This window comes from Hydra viridissima, unplaced genomic scaffold, assembly GCF_058129835.1.
Source record: "Hydra viridissima isolate aposymbiotic clone 2 unplaced genomic scaffold, HvirCarnegie_v1 scaffold_3, whole genome shotgun sequence".
Classification (NCBI taxonomy): Eukaryota; Metazoa; Cnidaria; class Hydrozoa; order Anthoathecata; family Hydridae; genus Hydra; species Hydra viridissima.
The window spans coordinates 13,630,057-13,657,500 of NW_028324302.1; the positions used below are offsets into that span (position 1 = coordinate 13,630,057).

Below are 27,444 nucleotides of genomic sequence, written 5' to 3' on the forward strand. Positions count from 1 at the left end.
TTTTCACTTAAAATTAAGTAAATAAAAATATAATGGGTCGTCAAAATTTTATTTTTTTTCCACTAAAATTCAAGTGCTTGTTGCAAAATAGTTTTTATTACATTCATTATTTTCATTATTAAGTTATTTACAATAAAATTAACAAAATTGTAAAAAGTTAGGTATATTTAAGAATGATATTTTATCAAACTATAATTGCAAAAGAATTTAACACAGAAGAAAATAATTATACAAATATCAAAACCTTTTTTTTGCTAACTAATTTACAAAAAAAAAACGCAATTACGATATAAACACAAAAGTGCGTGTCCTTTAAAAAAAAACTTTGATGAATCCAGCTTATTAAAAAGTGTATGTAAGGTTTCTCTGACTAAATGAGTTTGAAAAAGAGACTTGAAGCTTGAACTACTCTGACGTTTAAACTGTAGTGGTCAACTGCATGGAAGCCAAGGATCAGTTTTCAGCTGTCGATAAACTCCACTGTAATTATTACGTATCAAAGTTTTCGAAGAATATGAAAATAGTTCATCACAAATTTCATTTCGTTTTAAATACAAAAATTAGCAGCGAATCTTCCCATCAGGAAGTGTTTCGAAGTTTTAAATAAAAAGTGAAAATTTTAACGCTAAAAGTTTTGAAACCAATCTTATTAAAATCATTTATCGTACGAACCGTTGGCACTGAGTATAAGATTGTTTACTCTCGGAGTTAAGATTACTTTGAATGGAAGTGGAGCAAGTGTGATAGTACCTTTTCCAGCTAAACTTGGAAGAGGGCAATCACGAGTACCTTTAAATTGAAAATCTCGAATCAACCTGGAAAAGAATACAAAAAGCTCCGTTTCTGCGACTGCTTTTCCTAAGCAAACCCTTGTTCCAGCAGAGAAAGGCAAGTAACTTGTTGCTTTATTTGAATCAAAACTGTTATCTTCACTAATCCATCGATAAGGGTTAAATTCCTCAGGATCTTCCCAGAAGTTTGTGTCATTATGAAGCTGCCATTGGTTTATAAATACAGTTGCATCTTTTGGAATTTTCAGTCCGTTAAGAGTTGTTTCGCTCAACGTTTTGTGCGGCACTCCAAGAGGAAGCAAAGATGATAAACGAAGAGACTCTTTTAGTGAGGCTTTTACGAGGTTCAAAGAATTTTTATCACCAAGACAGGGATATCGGTTTTCACCAACAACGGATATTATTTCTTTGAATATTTCTTCCTGGTATTTTGGATAATGAATCATATAGATAATTGTCCACAACAAAGAGCTCAAAGTGGTTTCAGTACCACCGACAAATATATCTCCAAGTATATGCTCTAAATGCTCATCAGTTAGTTCCTCGTTTATTTTTTCTTGGATGGTTGCTTCTTTTGAAAACTTGATTATAGAATCGGTAAAGTCTCGAATATTATTTTCGTCAAAAGTTTCTCTGTGTTTCACCAACTGCCCATTTAAAAAAAGAAAAAACTTCGACAGGTTGTCTTTGTACACTTTTAGTCCAGTAAATGGTAAAAATCGAAACCAAGGCAAAAAATCAATAGTTGTATTTGAGACTCCTGCAACCAAGTGGTTTACGAACGAAAGGATTTTTTTAAACGCGGGGTCTGAGTATTGATATCTTTCACCAAAAACAATGAAACAAATTACGTTTAGAACTGCAGCACCTGTAAGTAAACATATTTTGAAAATTAAAATTTGTTTATTTCTCTAACTTACTGAGCTACGAGTTTTATTGTTAGCAGTTGTGCATTTCTTTATTTTCATCATTTTCATTTGAAGATCGAAAGATTTTTCAAGTATTCCTGAATCAAATAGCATTTATACATATATACTGAGCCGAAAAGAAGTAGAAAGGAAATAGGATTGGGTAGTTAGGAAATGGAAACGGAATGTGTCTTCCTAATAATTTATTAGCAATATTAGAATGCCCTGAAGAAAAATTTTTTCAAAGCAAAAAAAAATATGCAAATTATTTTATACTTGAAAAACCTGAATTTTAAAACCACTTTAATATTTATTTCTTACTTTTTGATGTCTTAAAGTTGTTATTTAGACATAAAACATTGCATTAATACATTTACCACAAACGGAGATATATTGTCTTTTTTTTGCCCCTTCATTTCCTAGAATTTTTCGATGGCCCTGATTATTCTACAAAATATTGACTTTTTTTACTACGGAAAAAAAACGTTACCAAACTCAGAATGTAACTCTGAGGGAGATTCTGATTTCTTTAGAAGTCTTTTATGCAGTTCCTCGCTTTCTTTTATCAGTGACTTTTCAAAACTCTCTTTTCCTTCTCCGTATGTCTTTAATGAAGAATGTCCAATTTTACGCATAATTTTCCATAAAGGTCCGTAATCCGTAAATGCAATATCTTTGTATCCGCGTGTAGCTAGTTCTACTGTATAAGATTTTGGTCGGCCTGCAAAAATAGTTCCCTTTTGAACCAGTGCTTCTCGCGCAGCTGCAATATCTGAAACTATTACAACACGTTGCAACCCAAAACTAATGCTGAAAACACTTCCATACTTCTTTGAGTATTCAGCTAACGCTTGATAAGGTTTCTTTCCTAACGAATGCAGGTTACCAATAACTGGTAGAGGAAATGGCCCGGGCGGAAATTTTTTCCATCCGAGCAATTGTTCAATATAGGACACCAAAATATACAGTAAAATAGGGACAATTAAGCCACAGACAACCTCAACCCACATTGTGTTTACAAATACTAGTCTAAACATAATAAACTTATATTATGAATGCGTTTTCATAAAATTTTGAAGAAATAAAATAATTCTGGTATCTTGTCCCACAAATTATTTTTAGCTCAAGCTTTTTAGAAATCGATTTAAAAAAATACTATAAAAACAACTTAAAAAAAAAAAAAAATAGTTAGATAACTGATAAAATGTTAAGCAAATCAAAATTAATAACTTTATTTACAAGAAATATAAGAAATGTAACTTTTTACTTAACATGAAATAGAGGGTACGTTACTTACATAATAATATCTTCTTTTTTGATTTCGAATTCTTCAGCAGAAATATTTTTTTAACAATAACTTACTCTCTCGTGATATATAGGATTAAAGTGACAGGATGTTAAGTAAAGCGCATATATTTATGTAAATACAATGTTGTAGAAACAAGAAGCGTTTTAAGCGCAAGTTGTAAAAACAAAAAAACGCCTGCTATTAAAGCTTTACAAATTACAAACGATTTGTGTAAGATTGCATAACATGAAAAGTTAAATAACCAAAAATTTGAATTTTACTGATCATAAACTTCGTTTAAATGATGCTTCTAAAAAATCAATTTTAAGGTTATTTTAGGACAGTTATTGTGGTTTGTATATTGTAAGTTTTCCAAAATATTGTCAACAAAAATGGCTTAAATACCGATTTATTAGCTGCTGTTTTTTTTCTTACCATTTAACTTCATTTCTAATATTAAAGCTTAAAATACTAGAAAGTATTGTTACTAATCTTTGTTTAAATTAAATTATTATCTCTGGCCTACTTTTTAGAAAGACACTAACCTTTGTCTCCAGTCTCTAATTGCGTTAGTAATACGCTAATTATTCAACCTATTACATATATATTGCATAAGTTATAACGAATTAGGCAAACATAACCAATATCATTTTCTGCTTATGATTTAAATCCTTTCTATTTTTCCATCGTGTGAAAAATTGAAAACTTTGCATTGTGAGAAAAAGGATGTTGTATGTTTAGTCATAAAATTTGGTGCTAAGTACATATTTAAGTAAATCAAGCTGTTAATGTCGAGGATTGACTACTCTGTTTATTTTGGGAAGGCTTTATATTTTACACGTTCGAAAGAGGAAGAGCAAGCACTCTGCTGTGCTATAAAAGAAAAAATGGGGACTGTGGAGAGCAACGCGGCATTACAAAACCGAGTTATCAATAATAATATATAGGTATCACTTTTAACACAAATAATAGGGTAAAGTAGGGTAAACTGGGCAGGTGGGAAATTTGAACAATCTTTACTTCCATGCAACGTTTGTTTCTTCCATTTGTTAAGCATACAAATTGATTTGAAATATGAGCTGGTTCTCTTATTTTTCTTTTACAATAAACACAGCTAAAATTCTCTTATTTTTATTTTACAAGGTGTGAACACAATCTAAACTATTGATAGTTTCCAGAGTGGTAACCAAGTATTTCAACTTTTCATCGGATTTCCCTTATTAATCTAAAGTGGTTTATTGCAAGGAATGTTAACATTCGATTTATATAGTTTGTAAAAGTTTACGATGTGGAATTTTGGAGCATAAAAAAAATGATCAGTGTCATTCTTTAGACGCTGTTACTTTAATTTACATTCATTTTGTACTAAATTTTACATTTGTATAGAAAATATCTCAAAGTAATATTGTACATCTATATAGAAGTCAAAATGCTCAGGTCTTATATACAAAAAAAACAGACCTAATTAAATCTTAAAATGTGAAAGCATTTGTATGTTTAAGAAATAATTTATTTATATAATATTGTATAGAGTTGCTTATTTAAAATGGACAATTATTATACATTCAAATTATACAAAAAACGGTCCAAGTCTCCCCATCATCTTGTCTATTTTACACTTTTTTCCGTCCTTCTCTGCTTCTTTTGAGTATGCATAAAACACTTAAATTTGTGTCTTTTTATAAGAAAAAAATTTTGTTTCCTGCATAGTCATAGATTTGACTCGAATATCTTTTTTTACACTGAAAATCATCTTTTTTGCTAAAGTTAATTTGTTGAGTTTAGTATCAGCAAATGGTTATGAGAGCTATGTTTTAAACAGTGAATTCTTATGTAGTAATACAAACTTTTAACTACACCATTACAAAATTCGATCATTGCAAACATCATTACAACATTAATTTAAAAACGGTTGTCACACGATAAAACAAATAGCAAAAAAAAGCAAATTATGAAGTAATATATTTTAAGATATGAAACTTTACTCGAGTATAAACAGGAAGTATTTAAAATATATTGGAAGTATTATAAATATGTCCATCCTTTTTTAGTTTGAAAAACAGTAGTTGTTTTAAGTTACAGTGGAAGACATCGTCATTCGAAGTATTGCACACTGCAAGCTCTTACTCTTTCCCATTTTTGTGGCAACAAAAAGATACCGCTGCAAAAATTTTTCGTCTTTTTTGTGGCAACAAAAAGATACTGCTGCAAAAATTCTTCGTCTTTTGATGTAGTCCAATAATCAAGTCAATATGTGATGCCCGGAGAAAACTACTTCAATTATCACCCCGCTCTAGGTAGCCCTGATTTGGAGAGCTCAGATGCATTTAGATTTATTTGGCTATAGCAAGTTGATGGCAGTGGTCTATGAGCCTAACTAAAACATAAACATTAATGCCCCGAAACATTGGCATTTGTAAACTCCGAACTATCCGCAAAGCTTACATATAACTGATGGTTTGGAGGCTTGGATTGATATAACCATTTATGGAAAACCGGCTTACGGTTGACTTTGCTACTAGTCTTCACATGATAAATTTTTCAAGTAAAAATCTAATTTTATTTAGAGAATCTAATTTTACCTGCAGTTAATCAGTCCAGGACGAAGGACTAAAAATTCTAGAAACAAGGAAAATGTTTTAAATAAAAATTTAATCTTCATAAAAATTGAACTAATATACAAAATTTTTAAAAACAACGAAAAAAAAAAAAAAAAAAACTTAGTCAAAAAATATATTTTTCACATTGTCTATTATCTTTTCGTACAAGTTGAGTCTCTGGAGCAATTATGTTAGACATTTTTCTAGAAATTCGAATTAAATATTTGTAAGAACTACATGGTTGGATCATCTCCCAAAACTGTAGTTAGCTCTAGTTTTTGCCTAATAAGTATGCTGAAACTTTCTCTTCTTGTTATTTCGCTTTGTAGCACAATTGAGTAAAATCTTTGTGTCATTTCCCAAAATGACGAACTATGTTACTTCAAAGAATAGATAAGAAGCTTTTGATCAAAAGTTACTCTGAAACCATGATTTTCTACTTCGCGTTCGTAAAAACGCAGGACAATTCTACTCTTTCCACCTATAGCATAAGTAAAAATAGATTATAAATGAAATAACAAAATTTGTAAAAGTTTGGACAAAAAATGGGTAAAAGAAAAATTCTTACTGTTTTGGCTTCTTCAGGATTCCTTTCAATTTTTTTTTTGTCTTAAATTTTTTTTCCGGTTTTTCGCTGAAGAAATCTTTCCCAGGTTTCTGATTCATTATTACCTTTAAACAACAAATTAGTCGAAATTTAGTACTTACCGCAAAAAGTAATTTTTAGCTTATTTTCAATTTTCCATCAAGAAACAATACCTCAATATTTTGCTGAAGGTCATCTATTTGAACTAATTGTTTCATCTGCAAGATTAAACTTTGCTCTAAAGCAAACTTCATTCTCTCTTCAAAATCTGCAATTCGAGCTGTTTCGTCAGGTGTTTGAATTATTGGTTCAAAATTTAATGTTTCTAGACTGTCATTAAATGAAGACATAAGCGGGCGTGATGTGCCATGCTCAATGATGTTACTGTTGATTTAACAAAATAATACTTTATACATTTTGCATTTAAACATAAAAAATAAAACAATAAAAATAAACCTTTGTTCAAATAAAGAATGGCACCAGAATTTTTCATCATTACCTCAGTCTTTGCTCATCATCTTTAGTCAAGGTGGCAGGAATAAAAGTGTCAAAATCAAATCCATCAGGTGTGATCATTTCCATTGTACTTTCTGCTTCAGCTACTTTGTTCTTTTCAACATTTTTCTCCTTTGGTTTGCATAAAGCTTCCAGAACAAAGTATATTGAGATCAAAAAAAAGAAGCCGCTCAATAGCAGTACAACCTGTATAGTAGAATAATTTTATCAGTAAGTTTTGCATTTAAGAGTATATAAAAAATATGTATAATTTAAAAATATCACTAAATCAAAAAAATTTATGCCTTAAGTACTCTAGCTGAAACAATAGCTATCTTTAATTGAGTCGCTGGAGGTACTGGACAAGGTGGACCAGGAAGATGAAAGTAGCGTCCAGAAACTGCCTTCATCACAAGTCTATAAAACAAATATCAACTATGCTTTTTATATTTTTTCCTTACTCAGATCATTTTCGAGTTTCAACTATGCACAGGTCTTAAAACTCTAAAAATATATTCTACAAAAATTTGGAGATAGTATGAGTGTTATCTCTTTAAATTCTAAAATTTGAAAATACTTTTTTCTTTCTGTAATATCTTGTTGAGTCATTGAAGACCCATAAAGTGTGAGTCTCCATGTCTTTAAAACCCCTTCTTCTATGTTAGAACCTCTGTCAACTATAACAATTGCCCAGTTTCCATGTGGAGTTTCACCCCAACACCGCACAGTTGAAAATGTCCAATCTTTAAACCCTTCTTGAGACCTAAAAGAATAGTTATTTTTATTACACACTGTCTTAGTTTTCAACACAATATAGAGTTATTTATAAAATAAAGTTTATTGTACTTAACAAAGACAAAAAAAATAAGCAATATTTTCATGTTTAGACTCACTTATCGTACTTCCGAAAGCTAGCTAAGCGTGACACTGTGCCATGTGGTGATATCAATGATATTGCTAAATTTCCCCTAACAGGGTGCTTTATGTCCACCTGGCAGAGAAGATATAATACTTAAACCTATATTAAACACATAGTAAAGAAAAATGTTTTAATAAAAAAGCTTCACTTACAGTTACAGTCACATGTTCCAAAGTTACAACTTCGTCAGCCATCATTCCTGTTACTATTAAGTTACAAAAGTTAAAAGTAATGAAATTGAAGACTGCAACTTTAAATTCATTTTTGAAAATTCTTACCATTACTAATAAACTTTATTTTTGTTTTTGATTGTTTTTAAAATAGTTAAAAATTTGGTTCTGAGAAAGAAAATTTATTTGTTAATCAAAATGTTGTTCTTTGTTTTTTGTTTTTTTTTTAATACAGAAAAAAGAATCAACATAAAAAAATAAAATAATATATAAAAAATATTTACCAGTTATATATTGAGTTAAATTGATTCCCGGTATGGATGGGATAACAGCATTTACTTTCATAACATTGCTTCTCCATGATGTCATAAATGGTACTGAAGGCCAAATCTAAATGCAAAAATTATTTTTTTGTTTACTTTGGATTTTTTTCACTTTTTAAAAAAGTTTAAATACCAAAAGTTATCCATTTGATGAGAAAAAAAAAAAAAAATTATTTTCCTCTATAACATTCCTCTATATTTATATCCTATTGATATAAAGGAAAATAATTTACAAAAGTGATTTGCACAAAAATTCATTATATTAAAAATTTAGCAGCATATATTAAAAATATAAGATAATAGAATATATTTGGAAATACTTTTGATGTTGTCACAATTCGCCATGAATCTAAAAGCCCAAAAGCATGTTTGTGACTGTGAGCAAATCCAGCACCATTAACTTGCCATTCTTCAGGGTCAATATCTATACGCACTGAAGTGTATACAATTAAATGCTGCACATCACGCCATGTTAGACAATTTCGAGCTTGAAGCATAAGTGCAATAACACCAGCAGCAAGAGGAGCAGCAGCACTTGTACCAGTGTGCCTGTCTGTACATCCAGTACCAGTGCCCAACCTCCAATCAGTTGTTACCTAATCAAGTAATAACTAGTTTTAGTTAAATCTTTCAAACCAAATGAAACTTAAAAGTTTTTTAAAAAGTATTTTGAATATTTTCGGAATAGTTTATAGTTCCTACAGTTTTTAATGTATGCTATTGTATGTATACTATTGTATGTATTTATATTTTTTAAACATAGGTATAAAAAACACTCACACTCAAATGTATTTACGCAAAATATACAAATAGCAAAATACTAACTATATTCCGCTGATGCCCTTGACCACTACTATAAGTAACAGCTAACATAGCTGCACACTGCTCTGCATAATAAGGCATTTGCCCAAGTTCATCAACAGCACCAATAGTAACAGTAAAAATAGAATTAGCATAGCCATCAAAGTTGCAGTTATCCTTGAAGTGGCCTCCATTTCCTGATGCTACTACAAATATGCTCCCAAAACCTTTACGACCAAACATAACACCATGTGCTAAAGCTGCCTGTTAATTTTGTAAGTAAGCAAACAAAAAACTATTTATACTTTTACTGTTTGCATAAATATAAATTTTTAGTTGCTCTTTTATATTAAATTTATTCATTGAAATAGAATAAAAACTAATTTACAACTTTGTTATAGTAGTATTGTATATGCAGAATTTTCAAATGAGCTAAAAACTAGGGTAATATCAGATGGAGCCAAATGTTTTAAATAAACTAGAATTGTTAGAATTGAGAAGAACTACTTTTTATTTACCTTTAACACAAGTATTTCTTATACTTGTGTTAAACTTGTGCTATACTTTTTTTATATGTGGTATACATGCAATCATGCATATACATATATTTAAACTACACACACACACACATACACACACACACACACACACACACACACACACACACACACACACTAATGCACGCATACACAAATATGGCTCACTTAACTATTAATTATTTCTCATGAAAAAAAATCAAATATAATCAAAAAAAAGTTTAGATTGATACTTTTTAATAGATTTGAGGATATATCATACCTGAGCGAGCTGATGTGGTCCATCTACTGTTCTACCATTGTCATCTGGACCCCAACTGCAACTGTAAACATCATTTATTTCAGATTTTGTGTTAAAAGCCATGGCTTCTAAACTATCTGTCATTGGTCCATCTAAAATTCGTATACCAGAAACCTTTGCACCAAAGGCAACACCAACACCACAATATTCATTAGCAACAGCTGCAATTTCACCAGCACACCTAAATTGTACATAAATATTAATATATGTATGAAGATATTTTATGCACAGATTAATAACCCATTAAAAGAAACATTAATCTATTTCTTCTTATGGGTTACTAATCTGTGCATAAAATATCTTCATGCATATAATGGAATGCACCAAATGGCACATACATACATACAAATAATTATAATTTTAAATCTAACCTTGTTCCATGGTGATTAAGTCCTGCTTCATCAACCCGTGGCATAGGATCACCATCATTTGAGTTCAGATCCCAACTCCCTTGAGCTGAGTAATTTTCAAGAATATCTGGATTTGTCCATTCAACCCCTTTCAAAAGCAGATTTACTGATTATGCTTTTAATCATGACTTTTTTTATTATCATTTGTTTGAGCTTAATTACTCAATTGTGCACCCTGTAATTATCTTTATATGGTTGAAAAACAAATGCACAAACAAAATTATTTGAATATAAAAACACTTAGAGATCCCTAATTTTACAGTTAAATACTGTATACTGAAGTTACAGCTGTATGTAATAATACTATAATGGTAAGATCTGCATGTTTGAATGAAGTGCTTAGCATTCGTTGTTGATTTAATACTTATTTATTGCCAGGTTACCCATAAGAGGACTGAGCAAGACAACTGACTGATTTATTCCTTTTACTGAGGTAAGTGCCTCAACATTTGTGCTCATATTTAACTTACTAAAGTAAAGATTTGTAAGAGTGTTGCATAAAACTTAAAACCTTAACCAGGTACAGAATATCAGCTGGAAAGAACTTTAGTTGAACCTGCACCAGTGAGTTCCAGAATTTGCAACACTTTATCACAAAGAGCAGCCATAGATTCTTCAATATCACATAATTACCATCAACTTTTCTTAATAAAGATGAGGAAATCTGGGTAGTAGATAAAGGATACCAATCTGTCAAGGACACAGGCAGCAGCATAAAAGTGGTGAATGACATCAGAACAGGGATTAGACTTGATGGACAACAAACTTCACAATTCATCCTCAGTTTATTCATATAAAATGGTAAACTAACAATTTTGAATTTAATACTATAACTTAGTGGGTAAAATCTAAATTCCTAGGTAGGGATCCCTAAAATTTACTTAATTCTGATAATTTTTAGGCATATTTATTTCTCCATTGAAGCTAACCACTTAAGAAAGTGCCCAACTGAATAGTGAAGCAATTTTTTGTTCTTACTGTTAAGGACCACTCTAATAAGAAATAAAACTTAAAAAGTGCAAAAACTAAAAAAAAAAAAAGCTTACCATCATCAATAACTGAAACTGTAACACCTTTTCCAGTTATGTTATTTTCCCATACACCTGTTACATTAATGTCATGTCCAATAAACTTTAGATTATCCTGAAAATAATTTATAAACAAATTTCACACAAAATATTACTAGCTACACATGCTGTGTACCCAATGAAATACATTTTATTAGCTTATAACAAATATACAAAAATTAAAGAATTTAATAATGAAGTTTTTTGTTGCACTTTTAAACAAAAGAGTTCTTTGTGTAAAAATAAAAACTTTATATGATAAAATTAACTGTTAATTTTAAAAATAACATCATTAAATGTTATTAGGCTGTAAAAAACATTTGGTTGCTTGTAAATAGTTTTCATTTTTTTAACAAAATATTGTTTTTATGATAAAAAAATTTGTCACTTTAATAGTTTTTCAGATGAGATGTTTATAATAAGATTCCCGTTTTCCAAAAAACAATTAAACTTATGTTATTTTCGGTATAAGTACCAAAGGGAAAATCCAAGTATTGATCTAAAGAGAAGTTGCAGATCCACTAAATATTTTCTTTTGAATTCTACAAAAATCGGTAGATTGTAAAGAAAATTTGAGTCTAGTTCAATATATGTTAGTTCAAGAAAAACTGATGTTAGCTTACAATAAGATATGAACTAATGTAAAGAGATTTCAAGTTACATTCTGATTAGAAGCATAAAATTATTTATTAATTTTAAACTACTTTGTGATTCTGACACAAACGAACATATTTTTATTTTATCAATAACATTACTTGAGCATTATCAATTAATCAGTAATATATTATTTCATATAGTATACAGTCGAATTAAATTTTCATGAAAAATTAAGTTTTTCAAGTAATGCGTAACTCAATTATTTATAGCGATAAAATCCCACTTAATCGGTTTATTGGTGATTATTTACATAACAAATTATTCTACTCGCATTGCAGTTGAATTTTTTTTTTTTTAAAGGAAAATAATTGTTACTCATATAATAATAACTACCCCGTTATTACTTAATTATAGCAAAGTTAAAGATAAAATTGTGTTTTTTCAAAAAAGTTAGGAAGCAAAATGAGATAAGAGCATATTTTAAGATGACTTTTTAATCTTTCTACAGTTTAAACTCAAGTAAATACCCAGCTGTAGAAAATACTTACTAAATGCCATTGTGAAGGGAAAAATTGATCTTTAAATTGAAGCGATCTTTTGTAACGTTTCAGTACAACCTCGTGACGGACCCAGTCAACATGCGGATGACTTTTTAAGTTATCAGTTATTAAAGAACGTAGTTCGTCTATTTTACGCTCAACTTTAGAAGAGTGATTATAAAAGCTTCGATGAACAAGTAAATAGTGTCCAGGAAGGTGTCCAATATTACCATGGCTAATTAAGCCAAGATCCTTTGCTATTTTTGAAACTGTGTGCTTGCTGTCTAATTCACCTAATAGTCGAATGGCCCATGATGAAGTTAACTCTTGTTCAGAAGAGTCTTCACTAAGGCTTTTATCCTCCTTATTTACGTGATTTTTTTTAAAAGATTCACTAGAGAATAAAGATTTATGGTCATTGTTGTCTAAATAGCTACTTAAAATATAATTTTTAACATCCGCAAAAGTCTTCACGCTTCGAAAACTTTTTTGGTGATCTCCCGGCGGGATAGTATTTTGCTTTAAAAGTCTTTCTATATTTTTATTTTTTTGTAATATTTTGTACTCGTTTTTCATAGTTGCATTCCCATCAGCTCGTGTGTAAGATGTCATAGTAGACAGCAAAACAAAAACAAAATAGATATTTGCGATGGAGCACACTATTAAATCCTTTTTTATGTTGTGTTTCCAGCGAGATATATTCCGTTCCCATAATTTTGTTAACGGCATTAATAATAAGAAATCGCAGAGAAATTCATGTAGTTAATTTTCTTCTGTAGGATTTCAAACCGATTTCAATGAAATTATAGGTACCAGATTTGCGTCAAAAATATATATCATTAAAAAAGACTAATTCTCAATAAATAATAGCTGCTTGCAATAAATATCCCCCATCTTTAGTACCTTTGAAAGTGTCCCGAAAAATTCACTTACAATTTTCACCCAAAAACAAGCACAAATGTTTGTTTTGATCAGGTGATTCTCATTATACAGAGACGAAGCAGCACGTGACTAGAAAACAACAAATCGCAACTTCAGGACAAGTTTTAAAAAAGAAAATTCTACTTCAGTGGAAATTGAACAGGTTAATCTACTGATCTTTTTGATCCGAAAAGATAAAGTAAAAATAAAAAACATCAACAACTCTCATAAATGAACAGCAAGTTGTCGAGTATTCATTTTCATTGAAGACCTCTATAAATATTGCATGGCGTTTTATGTACAACATATGCCGTTCGAGGTTTCGTTGAAAAATTTAGGTTTTTTGCAATCGAGTATTGTTAAAAGCATAGAAGAAAGGAACATCAAGAACTTACAGATCCCCAAAAATAGTGAACGAAAGAATGCGGATTAGATAAGATAATAGATTTATATTTTGCGCTCGCCTAGCTGATTGGATCATGTTACCAAACAGCGATTAACAAACAAATGAAAATTCCACTTGTAATGAGATAAGCAGTTAGAACGAGATAACTGACGTAAGTTAACAAACTCTTTCAATTAAGTGATAAAATATAATCAGGAGGAAAAATTCAACTCAAAGAAACTTAACAAAATTAATTTCCCTGATATTCCCGTATGGTGAAAAGTGATCAATTAAAATATATCTACACTATACAAAATATATTAACAAAAGTAGAAGATGGATTTATTTCAGCAATTAGGGAATACCATAGCACCCCTAATGTTTGCCCAGTGATCAGGGTTGCAGACATTATGAACAAAACCATGACGCCCAATTTTGACAAGATAATACATCCTAAGATCAAAATCTATTATCTTCGGCTTAGCCTTCATTTAGTTTTTCTCGCATATCATTTCCACAACCTAAAATAGAAATAATTTCTGAAAAATGTTGCGTCTAGAAACAAAAAATTAGGGATCAATTTTTCTTTCACAACCTAGCAATTAAATTTAATTGAAAAAACTTACACTAGGCTCCATCATTTCAGGGTCGATACATCTATGTACAGCACTGTTTACTGCTTCATCGAGAAGAAAATGAACTATACTATATAAAAAATATATATATAAAAATACTCTTTACGCACTCTGTATTACAATGTAACAATTTATAATTTTTGTTTAGCACAAAAGAGTACGAAAAGTGCAATACAAAAGCATACTTTTCATCGTGCACAAAACGCCATAAATACATTTGTAAGTAATGTGTATCTACTTGAATCTGTTGCAGGCCGTATTTACTGAAGGTACGTAAACGAATACATTCAACTAACGTCTGGAAGTTAAAAAAATTCAAAACTTTATTTTATGGAGCTTTAAAAAAAGTTGAACCTTGTTTTTGTGTGGAAAAAAAAAAATACAAAAACAAAATAGTCCGAAAAAAATTAACCTTTAACCGAATAACATATTAACCTTTAATGCTATCTTTATAATTCCCGTGAGAACAGAGACCTTATTGAAGTCCACCGATGTAAATACTTCAATGCGTTCCGAAAACAATTTTTGAATATTGCTCATTAAACTTGTATCGATATTTAAACTAAAACAGCAAAACAAACCAAAGAAATTTATTAAAAAAAAACAAAAACTATAAGTTTCTATTAATATATATTTTTAAATCAAAATTAAATTAATACGTCGTGGTATTAAACTAATTTAAATTTAAAAACAAGTTAGATAAAATAATTCGTTACTTTTTTCCATAGTGTGACTGCGTCCTTAGTGTTGTATGCTGCGACAGACCTTGCGTCCATTTGCTTGAATCAGAGCTTGGTGCTTTTCTAACCCCTTCATCTAACAACATTCCTACCTAAATGGAGAGAACTGCGACTGATAAGGGGACGGTTTTGTTTTATTTGTAAAAACCAATCACCTCTAAACGGAAAAAATTGCTGTATAAATACCTGGGAATCTATAATAGTTATATCCTCTACAACTCTTTTCATTACCGCGCGGACATTACGGGGTTCAATTGTATTCAACCAATCACGTGTCTCGACACTTTTCCGCAACATCTGGCAAGTAAAATATAAAAAACAGTTAAGAAAAAGATTAGAATTAGACATAGAAGAAAAGTTACACCTAAAATAAAAAATACCTGAGATATGGAGAGACCCTGGGTGCTTACATATTGATTCAACAAAAGCTAAAAAAGTAAAAATAATAGTAAACATTTTTCAAAAAAATAACAAAATATCATTAACGATTCTGTCTACTCTTAATGATTTCAGACGCTTACGTGTGAAGTGTCTTTATACATTTCTTGTAATTCAGATGTCTTTGTAATAATACAGCCTTGCTTAATTTCGTCGTCAACAGGAAACCATGTCTCAGCATATTGAAGCTAGAAAATATGACTTTATGATATGGCTTTCTAAAAAGACGCAGCTTTTAAATTCAAAAATGTAAAAAACTAGAAAGTACGTCTTAATATATTTACAACGGCTGATATTTTCATTTTTTCTTTCTAAACAAAAACTATAAATGAAAACTTCACCCTAAAAATACAAAGTTGAATAACAAATATAAGATAAAAACCAACATACAAGCTGCTCAATCGTTTTTTCCATAAACACAAATGATAGTTTGCACATGATAAGAAGCAAAGAAGCAGGGATGCTACTATTTTGACTACTTTCGTGTGCAAAGTTCTAAAATGAAAACATTCTCAACTGATATTATGGGAGGTATATATGAAAGAATACCATGTAATTTATATAATTGTACAAACTTTAGAAAAAAAATTAGAAACGAGAGAAAAATAATACTTACTTTAAAACGGTCATTCAAATGCTTTAAAAAATTCACCAGTAGGCTTTCTCTAATATCGTCTATACAAAATGGACCTCTGAAATATGGTTTTGCAGAGAATGCAATATCAGGATCAACGAAAGCCAAAATTAAAATAAAAAACAAATACAGTTTCAAGCTGACAAAAGCATTCAGTAAAAAATAAACCATTATCCTGTAAAAAACAATTATCCTGTACATACACACACATATACATACATACATACATACATACATACATACATACATACATACATACATACATACATACATACATACATACATACATACATACATACATACATACATACATACATACATACATACATACATACATACATACATACATACATTTACATACATACATTATCTAAATTATTTTTATATAAATTGAACTTGTTATAAATTTTTAAAACTATACATGTTTTCGATTGTCTAATTTTTAAAATGGACAAAGCAAAAGATATCACTGATTATAAGCATGGTAAAGTTGCTGCTCTTTACTTAAAGAAACAAAGTGAAAGAGAAATAGCAAAAAATTTAAACAGATCTAAGACTATTGTTAATAATAATCTTTCAGAAGACAGGAAGACATAAAAAGATTTTTAAGTTAGAAAGCAATTCAACAATCACTGCTGAGAAGATAAAAAGTGATTTGTCATTAGTTGCAAGTGTTTGAACTATTCTGCAAGTAATCAAATCAAATCCATCAATTATTGTAAGAAATTAAAAAGAAAACCAGCAATTACTCAAAGACAAAAAGAAGCTTGGATTTGAGTTTGCTAGAAACTACATTGAAACAAGGTTAGATTGGAATGAGGTTGAATGGTCTGATGAAAAGAAGTTCAATTTAGATGGACCTGATGGTTATCAGTATTATTGGTATGATTTAAGGAAAGAAGAGAAAATTTTATCTAAATGTAATTTTGGAGGTGGTAGTTTAATGGGTTGGACAGCCTTTGGAAGTAGAGAAAAAACCAAGCATTGTATTTGTTAAGGTTTCTAGATTCTCAAGACTATACAGAAAATTTAACAAAAGTAGCAAAAATCAAATTTTTCATGTATGCATGTATGTATGCATACATGCTTAGGATCACACAAACAGACACACACATATATATATGTATGTGTGTGTATCTGTGTGTGATCCTAATCATGTTAGGATCGATACATGCTAAATCCTGGATGCAAAATATAAATCCTAGATGCACCACCAAATTTTAGAAAATCTCCATTATCTCTTCAAAATATTAAAAGTCCCAAAAGATCAAACAAATTTACTAAAATAATAATTCTGATAAACCTTTTAGTTAAGTTCAAAAACTTCTGTAAAATACAAAAATAAAATGATTCATATTAAATTAAAACCTTTAAATTAAGAAGTGCTGACTTAATGAGTTCTTCAATAGCATGGAAGATTTGGATGAAAATGTCATAGATAGATGTTTGGCTGCTTTTTGTAGTAACCAAAGCTTGTCTTATATCAGTAATAATAGCTAAAAATTCATACTGCACCTTCATATTTTATCAACAAAAAAAATCAACATGCACATAGTGATGGAAAAAAAATTATTAAATATACTAAACATCATATTGCAGAAACCTACTTGAAAGCTGTTCTACACAATGCTCAGTACAGAGAGCAACAAGATTGTGCGCAGAGAACGCCACAATATTAGCTGCAGTTCTATCCATACCCGACTCTGGAACTAACTGGTGCACAGATTGCACTTTGCGGTAAAACTTATCCAATGCTCTCACAAGAATTGCACTATCACTTGTTTGATTCTAATATGCAAACATACAACAACAACAAAATAAGAATCTAATTTAAAATGAAACTTAAAAAATGTTTTTCATAGAAGTTACTTTGTTCAAAGCCCAAAACCTGCATTTTTTCTTGATAACAATGAATTATTAACACAATTTCTAAATTCTAAGTAAATTAAAATACCTCACGTTCAAGTCTCTTGCGGACAAACTTAAAAAACTCAGCCATATGATCCATAATAAAAGTGGTCAACTTTTCTTTAGCCGTATTTCCTAATTTTAAATCAGATCTAAAAATGATGATAGTAGATCATGACTAAATTTGAAAAAAAAAAACAAAAAAAAAAACCAGGCTAAAGTGTTAACAGGGATAGCCTCATAACTTGTTGCAAAATAAAAATTTAAAACGTTTATGTTTTGTATTCAAAATTTATAACAGGAAAAAAAACAAACAAAAAAACAAACAAAAAAAAACAAAATAACAAATATAATGAGAAAAATCACTGGGACAAGTAAAAAAAATTCATTTCATTATCTTTGTAATATATGTTATTTCTTTTAATTTAAGTTATTCTCTATAAAAAAAAAAAAAAAAAGTAATAGTAATGATGACTTTATAAAAAATAATTTTTTGTACTTACACATCTGAATGTTTTTTTATAAAAAGTTCATGGTATGAAGCAGTTACAAGTGAAATATCACCCAGAAAGTTGTTGCAACCACAATCCATAAAATCAAGTACATCATCTCTATCTGTTTCTTCATCCCTAGTCAATTTTAACCTTAGACTATCAAGACTCTCTCCTACTTTATCACGAGCAAGAGAAAGAAACTCATCACATAGAGTATCATTTGGTTCGCCAAGCTTTAACAACAAGTCAACACACTCTGTGAGTTCTCGGGTTGTTGAATCAGGATTACACAACAAAGAGCGCAAGTTCTTCATGAGATTTTGAATTATAGCCTCACAGTCAAAATGAATTCCAGCAAATGAAGGCATATGTTTGTATTTGTTTAACACATCACGAGCCTTTATGTAATACCTAAAATGTACGGACAGATGATAAGTTAAAGTGGTAGCTTAATTTTTAAAAGATATTCTTAAAAACAACTTAAACTTATAATAATATAAATAGTAAACATACCTTACTGCAAGAGCATATTGCTTCATTTCAATGCATTTATTCAAACGATTTGGAAGTTCAAACAGAAATTGAAGCTGAAAAAAAATAATGAACTATTACTTAATAAGCTAGTTTTTAAACTACAGGGTGCGGCAGCAATTCGTTGACTAATTTTTGGGTTTCATGATGAAAATAAAAAATTTCAAACATTTTTGATAGTTGATGTTCAATGAACACCTTAGATTTGAATAAAGTTGTAAATAAAAAACATTTTAGTTAAAAGTTTTAAAATGGAACCCAAAAGAAATGAAGTTTTAAAATTTTAAAATAAAACTCAAAAGAAATGGAGTTTTAAATTTGAACCAAGAGAGTTTGCCAGCAAGTAAAGTGATTTGTATTTCTGAAGTGGCTAAAATTACATTTTACAAAGTGAAAAAATGTAACAGTACTGAGAGAGTCCAAATGCCCTCTCCAGTGAACAAAAAAGTTGATAAAAAGTTCACTAAAAATTTTAAAAAGTATGAAATAGAATTCAACTATGTCCATTAAGATGACAGCAAAACTGTTTAATGTTGATGAGATGACAGTCAGAAGAACTCTAAAAATACTTGGAAAAGTCAGTGTGGCCCAACCTACATGTCGATGAAGGAGCAATCAATGAAGCTTCTGAATCAGCTGAAAAGCCATACTTCATCAACAGTCAAAGTTTTCTTAAATGAAAATATTTTTTTAGTGTTGACTGTGTGATCAATAGGCAAAATGACAGATTCATAGTGCAGAAGTGTGACAGGGAACCATCTGTGTGTCACACGAAGCACCATAATGCTAGAAATCATCTCTTGTACGGAAGAAAAATTTTTACCAATCTACATTAAAGGGAAAGAAAAATTACCTTTGATGTAGATATCAGATTACTAAAACACTAAGTGATGCCATAGCTGAAGAAGACATTCCCAAAAGGCAATTACATCTTTTAACAGGACAGTACACCCTGTCATGGATCTAGAAAAAACCAACAATATCATCACGACATTTGGCTAATTTTTGCCCCAAAGACTTTTGGTTAACATCCAGACATGACATGAGTTCTTCCTAGCTACAGTGTGTGGAGCGTTGTTGAGAATGAAGCTGGCAAAAAGGCCCACTCAAATGTCCCTAAAGTCATCCATTACCCTTACTTGGAACTTTTTATTTCAAGGGATTATGTAATCAGCACCTACCAGTCCTTCTGCCCAAGGCTTGAGGCGTTGATCAAAAAAAAGGAGACCTGAATGTTAAGGTGAGAAAAGCATCTATCTTTAATTTTCCTTTTATTAATATTCCTTGAATATTATTTTTTTGTGTTTTAAAAACTCATTTTGAAAAATATTCTAAAAAGTTTGCAAACTGATACCGCACCATTTTTTATTACTACTAAAAATGAACAAAGAAGAGAAATAGAAAGCAACTGTAAACTTCATTTAAGAACTTTTTTACTTTAAGTAACAAGGTGTGGACACCAGAGAGCTGTGCAATATGACTCCTTTTGTCATGAAGCGCAGAGTTCACTTTATCACTAAATTCGGTCACTGAAGCTAAAGTTGAATCAAGTTTATTCATTTCATCTTCCATTCTTTTAAAATCACTTTTCATCTATGAATAAGAATAAATTTATTCTTGTTAAAAGCATAAAATCTAGAACATAAAGTATCAATTAAACCCACTTCATTTTATATGCAACAATAACTGTTAAATATGGCAACAAAATAAAAACCTTTTTAATTGTATCTGTGGCACTAATAAATTTATTGTAATTCTCATAAACTAATGTCTGCATTTCACTATCCAATGTGCGAATTTCTATAAAGAATAAAAAAAACACAAAACATTCTCAAATTAATAAAAAATATCTGATAAAATAAATATTATAACTTTTTATATTTAATTTTTAAAGGTTGTACGTTTCACAACTTCACTTTCTTTATCCATCAGCTCATGCAATGTTTTTTCCTTGAATATTTTCTCTAAATAAGCATCATGCTGAAAATAAGCTTGATCAATGTCATAAGGATCTTTATTTTCAACTTCTTGTCCAGTTCCATAAAACATTTTAAGTAAACCACGCTTCCTGCGGCGTGAAGCATCATCATCATCATCTAATATTTCATCACCCATTTTAAATAATTAAATATCTACTTTAAAGCTTAAAAACTATTCTAAATTGTAAAAATAATTTTAAAAAAGAATCAATGTGTACAAAATCAAATTAGATGTATTGTTTAATTATATAAGAAAAACTTTTCTATATAAAAGGTCAGTAGCAAGACAAGAGCAACACATTACAATAAATTAGATAAATTTATGATCAGAACGGATAAAATGGATGGCAAATGAGAACATACTATCAATGTAGATAATAAATTATTGGAGATTAGTATGAGAAAGTTAAAACCCAGTTGAGAAACTAATTTATGATTTGCATTAATGAAAATTTCTATTTAATGAAGACTTTTAGACTTATTAGGTTTTATTTAAAACTTATTTAGTTTAAAAAATTTCACTCATTGTTTGATTCTTTTTCCATTAGTTAAGATTGCACAAACTAACTTAACAGGAACAAATGGTATTTCTACACATGCTTGTCAAAATATAAATGCTTAAACTTGTGCAATAAAAAATAATCACAAATAAGGGTCACATAAAAAAGTATTGTTACTTGAGTATTTGAATAATTTTATAAGAAATAACTTCTTATAAGAAAAAAGCAGCATTGAAAGATTTTTGACATCAAAGGTGAAGATGATTGGAAAAGAGGAGTGGAAACAAATATATTTTGGAATGATTTAAATTTAATGAACATTATTGCATCAACTTAACTTTTAAGACACATCAGAAAAATTAGTTTAGACAACAAATCAAATAATAGTAATTAGTAAACACAGTAAATGAAACAAGTAGTAGATATTCTTAAGATTTTAATTGATATTTCAAAAAATATCTTTTTAAATAAATTCTAAATACATAGCAAATTGTAGTCAGAAGAAAAACATGATATTAATAAGTCACTATATCAACATGAAAAAAAAAATCACAATTAAAAGCTAAAAAGGGAAAAAGTAGGACATTTACTCAAGTAAAAAAACTTAAAATTCAAAGTGTGAAAAATTTTTCAGAAAAAAGAGAAAGGAGCATTAAAACTACAAGAATTTGAAATCTTTCAATATAGTTACAATTGAACAGTCAAATGATTAAAAAAAATTATTTTGTATAACTTAAATCATATGGTATTGCTTTGCGGGAGTAAACTGCTGGCAGAAGCCGCAAAATGTAATTGGTCTTTTTCTTAGTCAACATTTGTTCAATAACATATATTTTCTCTGTTCCTTTTAGCAAAGCTATTACTTCAGATATTTGCACTGCATCTAAATCCAAGTCTTCATTGGCTAACAACTCAACAGCCTAAACAAAAATGCAGAAATAAACTCAGTAGTGTGTGAAACTATTTTGCACATAAACATGCATGCTTACAGTTTAAATGCATGCTTGTGTGTGCACTTATGTATTCTGAAATACAAAAGATAATGATAATCAGATGCAAACAGACACAATATTGTGATCTAGCACATAGGTGTGTGTATGTGTGTGTGTGTATATATATATATATATATATATATATATATATATATATATATATATATATATATATATATATATATATACTATACCATTTTCAACTCATCAAGACTCATTGTTCCATCTTTATCAATATCAAGAGCTTCAATGAGGCGCTTTGTTTTAGATTCACCCGGTGCCTTACGCAATTTTTGAATGGCTTGAAATAATTCTTCAGTAGTAACTATACCATCTCTAAAGTTCAAAGCAAGGATTGTAATTTAAAACTTTCTTTTTTTAATACAACAATTTATGTGCATAAACTGAATCAGAAAATGAAAGTGCTATAAGACAACAACATGAGGTGTTCAATGTTCAACACAAAACATTACGTAGAATTTCACTGGCAAAAAAAATTAACAATAATTTTTATAGAAACCAGTATGTGACAAAAGTAGAAAGTATAAACAAAGATTAACTTAAAACTGAAGCTTTGAACTTAAAGGGCAAAAAGTAAAAAGCAAAGTTTAACTGCTTAAAAGTTAAAAAAAAAAAAAATCATACTTATCACTGTCAATTTTTTCTGCTGGTAAATGAGAAACTTCTTTTTCCAATTCACCCAAGGTATGGTCAATTTTCTTTAACATAACATCTATTCGATTGCCTAAATGTCGGCTGGCATTGTTTTCTTTAGGATTTTCTGTGACTAGCTTCATTTCAGCTAAATCCTAGATAAATATTTTCATTAAAAAAATATTTTTATTTTTTTCAATCAATTTTAAAATAGTTTTTCAATCAATTTTAAAATAGTTTAATGATAAAACTCACTTCAATATATTCATTTCTGTCTTCTTTAATTTTATGCAACTCTTCACGGTCATTAGAAAGAGTTTCAATGACATCTAATAATTCTTCTTTTGAAAGATCTTCTTTTGATTTCTAACAGTAGAAAATGCTAAAAATCTTATACAATTTTGAAAATTTAAAAACAGCTGAAAAAAGTGATTGAATAACATTAACTTTTCAATATACACAATTTAACTTTTAACTCACATCAGATTGCAGTTCCTCCAGCTACAAAAAAAAATATGAAAAATAAATTAAATATTACAATAAATCTGGTTTGCATAGTAATTCCAGTTGTAAAAACCACTTAGATGAAAACTTATCAGCATTTAAAATTAAGAGAAAAAACATATCATAAACCAGTTTTTTTTTTAGTATATTTTTAACACTTAATAACTTTCATGGTCTAAAATAAACCTCTACTTGAGTATGCTATAAAATTTTAACTCAATGAAATTTAAACATGAAGCAAGAGTTATTGCAATTTCTTTTTTTTTTTTTTTTTCAAAAAATTGTTTCTATTTGGTTTAGCAAAATTTGAATATGAAATTCAATGTCATTTTATTAAATTCAAATTTAGTGATTCAATCAAAGTTTTGACAAACTCTGTAGCATTTCAAACTTTGCTCAATTGCTATTAAGTCTTAAGCAGTTGTAGCAAACAAACTTAAACTAAAACTTAATTTACTTGCAAAAATAACAAGTAAACATAATTTATTTGCAAAAGTTGGATTGATACACAATTATTAAACTTGTGTGCATTTTTAAAATAATTTTCTCTATTTGTTGTAGTTGATAAAAATGCATGTTGAAAATCATATTTGCGAAAAACCTGGCAGCATAAATGCATGCTCACAACTTCTTTATCAACCAATCCATAATTATTATTTGTCTCAAAAAGCTTGGAAAAAAAAAAAAGCTGCAGAAATTGGTTGAATGGGTTCCCTACAAACTCTCCAAAAGCAACAAAGTTAATTTTCATATTTACCAATTTTTTGCAATGAAATGAGCAAGCTCCATTTCTGAAGAATCTCATCATGGGTGATGTGTTAAAACTTAAAAATCATTAAAAAAGTTAAAAATTCACTTTTTTAAGTTAAACATTAGAATTTAAAAACCCTGTGTATTCTAACCCTTCACCTCATTTTTATTCTAAATATTCATCTCATATGTATTCTAATCCTTCATCTCGTGTGTATTCTAACCTTTCATCTTCAGTGTATTCACTGAAATATATTTTGTTCTATGATGTTAACACTTTTAACTATGCAGACTGCCATATTTGACCTAGTCTTCAAAAATGTTTAAGTGATGAAGGAAAACAAGACCAAATGCACTTTAACAAGATATACTTATAATATAAAACAAACTTTGTGAAAAAATCAGTTGCATTTTATTAAGGTCTTTTCAAAACAGTTAGCAACTGCAATGTAGTTTGATTTTTAAAAACGTGTTGTTAAAAGATAAATTAAACACCCTGATAAAACAAAAAATTTCTTACTTTTTTCTTCACTTCAATTTCTTTTTGTTCTACTTTGATTTGCTGTTCTTCATGTTCAATAATGTCAATAATGGTTTGTCTGCTCACTGCTTCACGCTCAACAGCACCTATTTTTACCTCCATTTCATCAATCTAATAAAACAAGTAAAATACAGTCAAGAAAACAGTTTTTTTTTTTATAGCTATAAAGTAAAAAAAAACAATCAAAAACAACAGCAAACAATAAAAACAAAATATTCATCTTTTTTTACTGTTAGTTAATTCTAAATTTTATACATATTTAGAGTAACAAATCATTTTACTTATAACCTTTCAGTAGACAACTCCATAATACAACCCAACCAACAGAAATTTACAAAGCCATTCAAACTCCTCTACTACACAATATCTCAAGACTAATAACACATAAAATCTCAAGACTAGTAACACATACCAATCTTTCAGGGAACTGACTGATTGTAACTTTAAGTTGATCAACAACTGTGGGGCTTAAATAAAGTGTCCTTGATAACAATAGCAATGAAGCAGGTATGTCCTCGTCTAAGCTCAATTGAAGCCACTGAAAAAAAAGTCAAAAACATTAATTTTTGATTTTAAAAAAGTCTTTAAAACAGTTCCTAACCATCTTTAAAAAAAACAAAAAAAAAACTATTAATTCTCTAATTCGTTGTAATCTTCCTCGTATTTAAAGGAACAAACTGCAGCTTTAGCAGTCCAAAAAGCCAAAAAAAAATAGCCAACTTGTTTCAAATTCTGTTGTAACCTATCAATAGGCACACCAATAGCTCTCATTCCTCGTGCTATACATGCACTCTGTAATTCTTCAGTGTTTAAGGCTTCTATTCCTTCTCTTCTGATAATCTGAATGAAAGATTAAATGTCACCATACAGCCAGTCAATAATTTCCAAAATTTCAAAATTGAAAGTTCATTAATTCAAATATAATTTTTAATGTAAATATTTTAAACATAATCATTTGAAAATATAATATGTATAAATTATGCAGTAAATCTTATATACTAAATAATTATGAATGTAATATATTTTTGTAGTTGAAAATATTTATTTTTATCAACTTTATGTGTTGTATGATGAATAGAAAAATTTACAATTAGTTAATACAAACCTGTATTACCATGTGAAGTAAAAAAATGTGGAAAAACAAAAAGCAAGAAAAAATAGCTAGCATAACTAAAGTTGTATTTGATAAAAACAACAGAGATTAGCCTGATAGATGATAAAGTTCAAACATTTGTCTCAAATACCACAAGTTCTAGCCAATTTTTTCTTGTAATATATCTCCAAGAGAAATGAATGATGTATCAGCTGCTATAAGAAAATCTTTTAACACCAAAAATATATCTCATGTAAGCACAAAAATTAGGGAACTATTAATTTTGCAATGAATGGCACTGCACCCATTTTGTAGACTTTGTAGCTCAGAGTAAATATAATAAAAATAACTACATTAACATCTATTCATTAGGATCTTAAAGAAATTTTTGAGATATTAACATAAAATCTGACCTTATCGTCACGCTTCAACTCTTGAAGCTTGAACTCTATTTTGAGACGCAGAAGATTGCTTGGTCCTATAGGTGATATCATGAGAAGACGACACAAAGCTTTTAGTTGGGCATGAGGAATATTTTCTAGAGTGATCTCATCACGAAACAACTTGGAGTATTCTAAAATTTCTTTATTTGATGGCACTTGTTCTCCACTACGTACCTAGTCAATAACTCTTAGATTTAAAGAGATCTGAAAAATACCAGCAAAAACTTAAATCATATTAAAGGTAAAATGTGCAAGACGCAGTTAAATACTGCGTTTTATCTGTAACATGATTTTTAAAAATTTAATAAATTAATTAATAAAACATAGCTTTGAATTCAATTATAAAGGAGTTTTAACTAAAAATTTTTATAATAAAAATGTTTTAATCTCAAAGACTTATCATCTATTGAAAATTATCCAAAAGGAATAAATTGAAGAAATTTGACACCTAATTTTAAGAAGCTTGTTGTATTTCTTAAAAAATCTTGTTTACTTTGATGCAAATAATTTAGTAATTTTTAATTTTATTACAAATTGATGTACTAAATATGAACATATAAAAAAATATCTTCACACCTATTTAAAAAATCACTAACTACTATGAATAAAAATATCAAAATATTTTGTGAATTAAATAATTACACAGCAGTTTTAGGGGTATTTGTTTATTTTGATGGATTGCAATAAACAAATATGCTGTAAATGTTTTGAATGATTTAAACAAATTTAAAATTTTAAGGAAACTTTTAAAATTTAACATTTCAAATCAAGATTGAGAAAAGCTTTTTTTTTAATTTGCACATAAGCAGCTTTGTAGTATGTCTGAAGCATTCTGTAAACTATATAAGTTTTTACATTTAACTAAACAAACAAATAAAACAAACAACAAATAAAACAAACAACAAAACCCTGGAGAATAGTACCTTGTGAACAAAGTCGCTAAAGGCTTTAAGTTTTTCACTTTTTTTTGT

The 27,444-nt window shown here is 29.0% G+C and overlaps 4 protein-coding genes across 7 annotated transcripts in view; all 4 read right to left on the reverse strand.

Moving 5' to 3' along the window:
• Positions 1-37: 37 nt before the first annotated feature.
• LOC145180581 (steroid 17-alpha-hydroxylase/17,20 lyase-like) lies at positions 38-3,670 on the reverse strand. 2 transcript variants are annotated; one of them, XM_090083632.1, is made up of 3 exons: positions 3,533-3,670; positions 2,190-2,728; positions 38-1,659 (listed from the first exon to the last, which is right to left on the reverse strand). In XM_090083632.1, the coding sequence occupies exons 2-3, from the start codon at positions 2,707-2,709 to the stop codon at positions 656-658; spliced, it is 1,524 nt and encodes a 507-aa protein (XP_089939758.1). In that variant the 5' UTR covers positions 2,710-2,728; positions 3,533-3,670; the 3' UTR covers positions 38-655. The 2 variants fall into 2 exon arrangements, with proteins under 2 accessions (XP_089939758.1, XP_089939757.1); XM_090083631.1 differs by lacking the exon at positions 3,533-3,670 and adding an exon at positions 2,997-3,180.
• Positions 3,671-5,624: 1,954 nt separating this feature from the next.
• LOC145180756 (proprotein convertase subtilisin/kexin type 7-like) lies at positions 5,625-14,103 on the reverse strand. 2 transcript variants are annotated; one of them, XM_090083627.1, is made up of 15 exons: positions 14,003-14,103; positions 11,175-11,271; positions 10,090-10,216; positions 9,680-9,899; positions 8,906-9,145; positions 8,401-8,676; positions 8,042-8,147; positions 7,740-7,792; positions 7,562-7,659; positions 7,246-7,431; positions 6,974-7,085; positions 6,673-6,875; positions 6,347-6,557; positions 6,156-6,259; positions 5,625-6,068 (listed from the first exon to the last, which is right to left on the reverse strand). In XM_090083627.1, the coding sequence occupies exons 1-15, from the start codon at positions 14,087-14,089 to the stop codon at positions 6,056-6,058; spliced, it is 2,133 nt and encodes a 710-aa protein (XP_089939753.1). In that variant the 5' UTR covers positions 14,090-14,103; the 3' UTR covers positions 5,625-6,055. The 2 variants fall into 2 exon arrangements, with proteins under 2 accessions (XP_089939753.1, XP_079911831.2); XM_080055705.2 differs by lacking the exon at positions 14,003-14,103 and adding an exon at positions 12,341-13,670.
• Positions 13,874-21,198, reverse strand: LOC145180757 (vacuolar protein sorting-associated protein 51 homolog). Of its 2 annotated transcripts, XM_090083628.1 has the most exons (18): positions 20,919-21,198; positions 20,732-20,817; positions 20,455-20,610; positions 19,000-19,073; positions 18,496-18,897; positions 18,039-18,144; positions 17,692-17,872; positions 17,452-17,580; positions 16,067-16,188; positions 15,841-15,945; positions 15,534-15,638; positions 15,393-15,440; positions 15,199-15,309; positions 14,989-15,104; positions 14,708-14,834; positions 14,458-14,570; positions 14,264-14,342; positions 13,874-14,158 (listed from the first exon to the last, which is right to left on the reverse strand). In XM_090083628.1, exons 1-18 carry the CDS (start codon positions 21,130-21,132, stop codon positions 14,129-14,131), a joined length of 2,304 nt encoding a protein of 767 aa, XP_089939754.1. In that variant the 5' UTR covers positions 21,133-21,198; the 3' UTR covers positions 13,874-14,128. The 2 variants fall into 2 exon arrangements, 1 of the variants encoding a protein (XP_089939754.1); XR_016451362.1 differs by lacking the exon at positions 13,874-14,158 and having other exon boundaries at positions 14,327-14,342; positions 14,685-14,834.
• Positions 21,199-21,905: 707 nt separating this feature from the next.
• The window catches only part of LOC145180742 (mitochondrial proton/calcium exchanger protein-like), an 8,160-nt gene continuing 2,621 nt past the window's right edge, over positions 21,906-27,444 (reverse strand). Inside the window, exons 5-14 of the mRNA XM_090083630.1 lie at positions 27,397-27,444; positions 26,444-26,647; positions 25,658-25,777; positions 25,350-25,475; positions 24,917-25,048; positions 23,623-23,643; positions 23,398-23,508; positions 23,134-23,297; positions 22,683-22,824; positions 21,906-22,416 (exon numbers count right to left, since the gene is read on the reverse strand). The exon at positions 27,397-27,444 is cut by the window's right edge and continues 90 nt beyond it. Coding sequence (XP_089939756.1) covers positions 22,216-22,416; positions 22,683-22,824; positions 23,134-23,297; positions 23,398-23,508; positions 23,623-23,643; positions 24,917-25,048; positions 25,350-25,475; positions 25,658-25,777; positions 26,444-26,647; positions 27,397-27,444 — 1,269 coding nt within the window. The 3' untranslated portion in view covers positions 21,906-22,215. The remainder of the gene's footprint in view (positions 22,417-22,682; positions 22,825-23,133; positions 23,298-23,397; positions 23,509-23,622; positions 23,644-24,916; positions 25,049-25,349; positions 25,476-25,657; positions 25,778-26,443; positions 26,648-27,396) is intronic.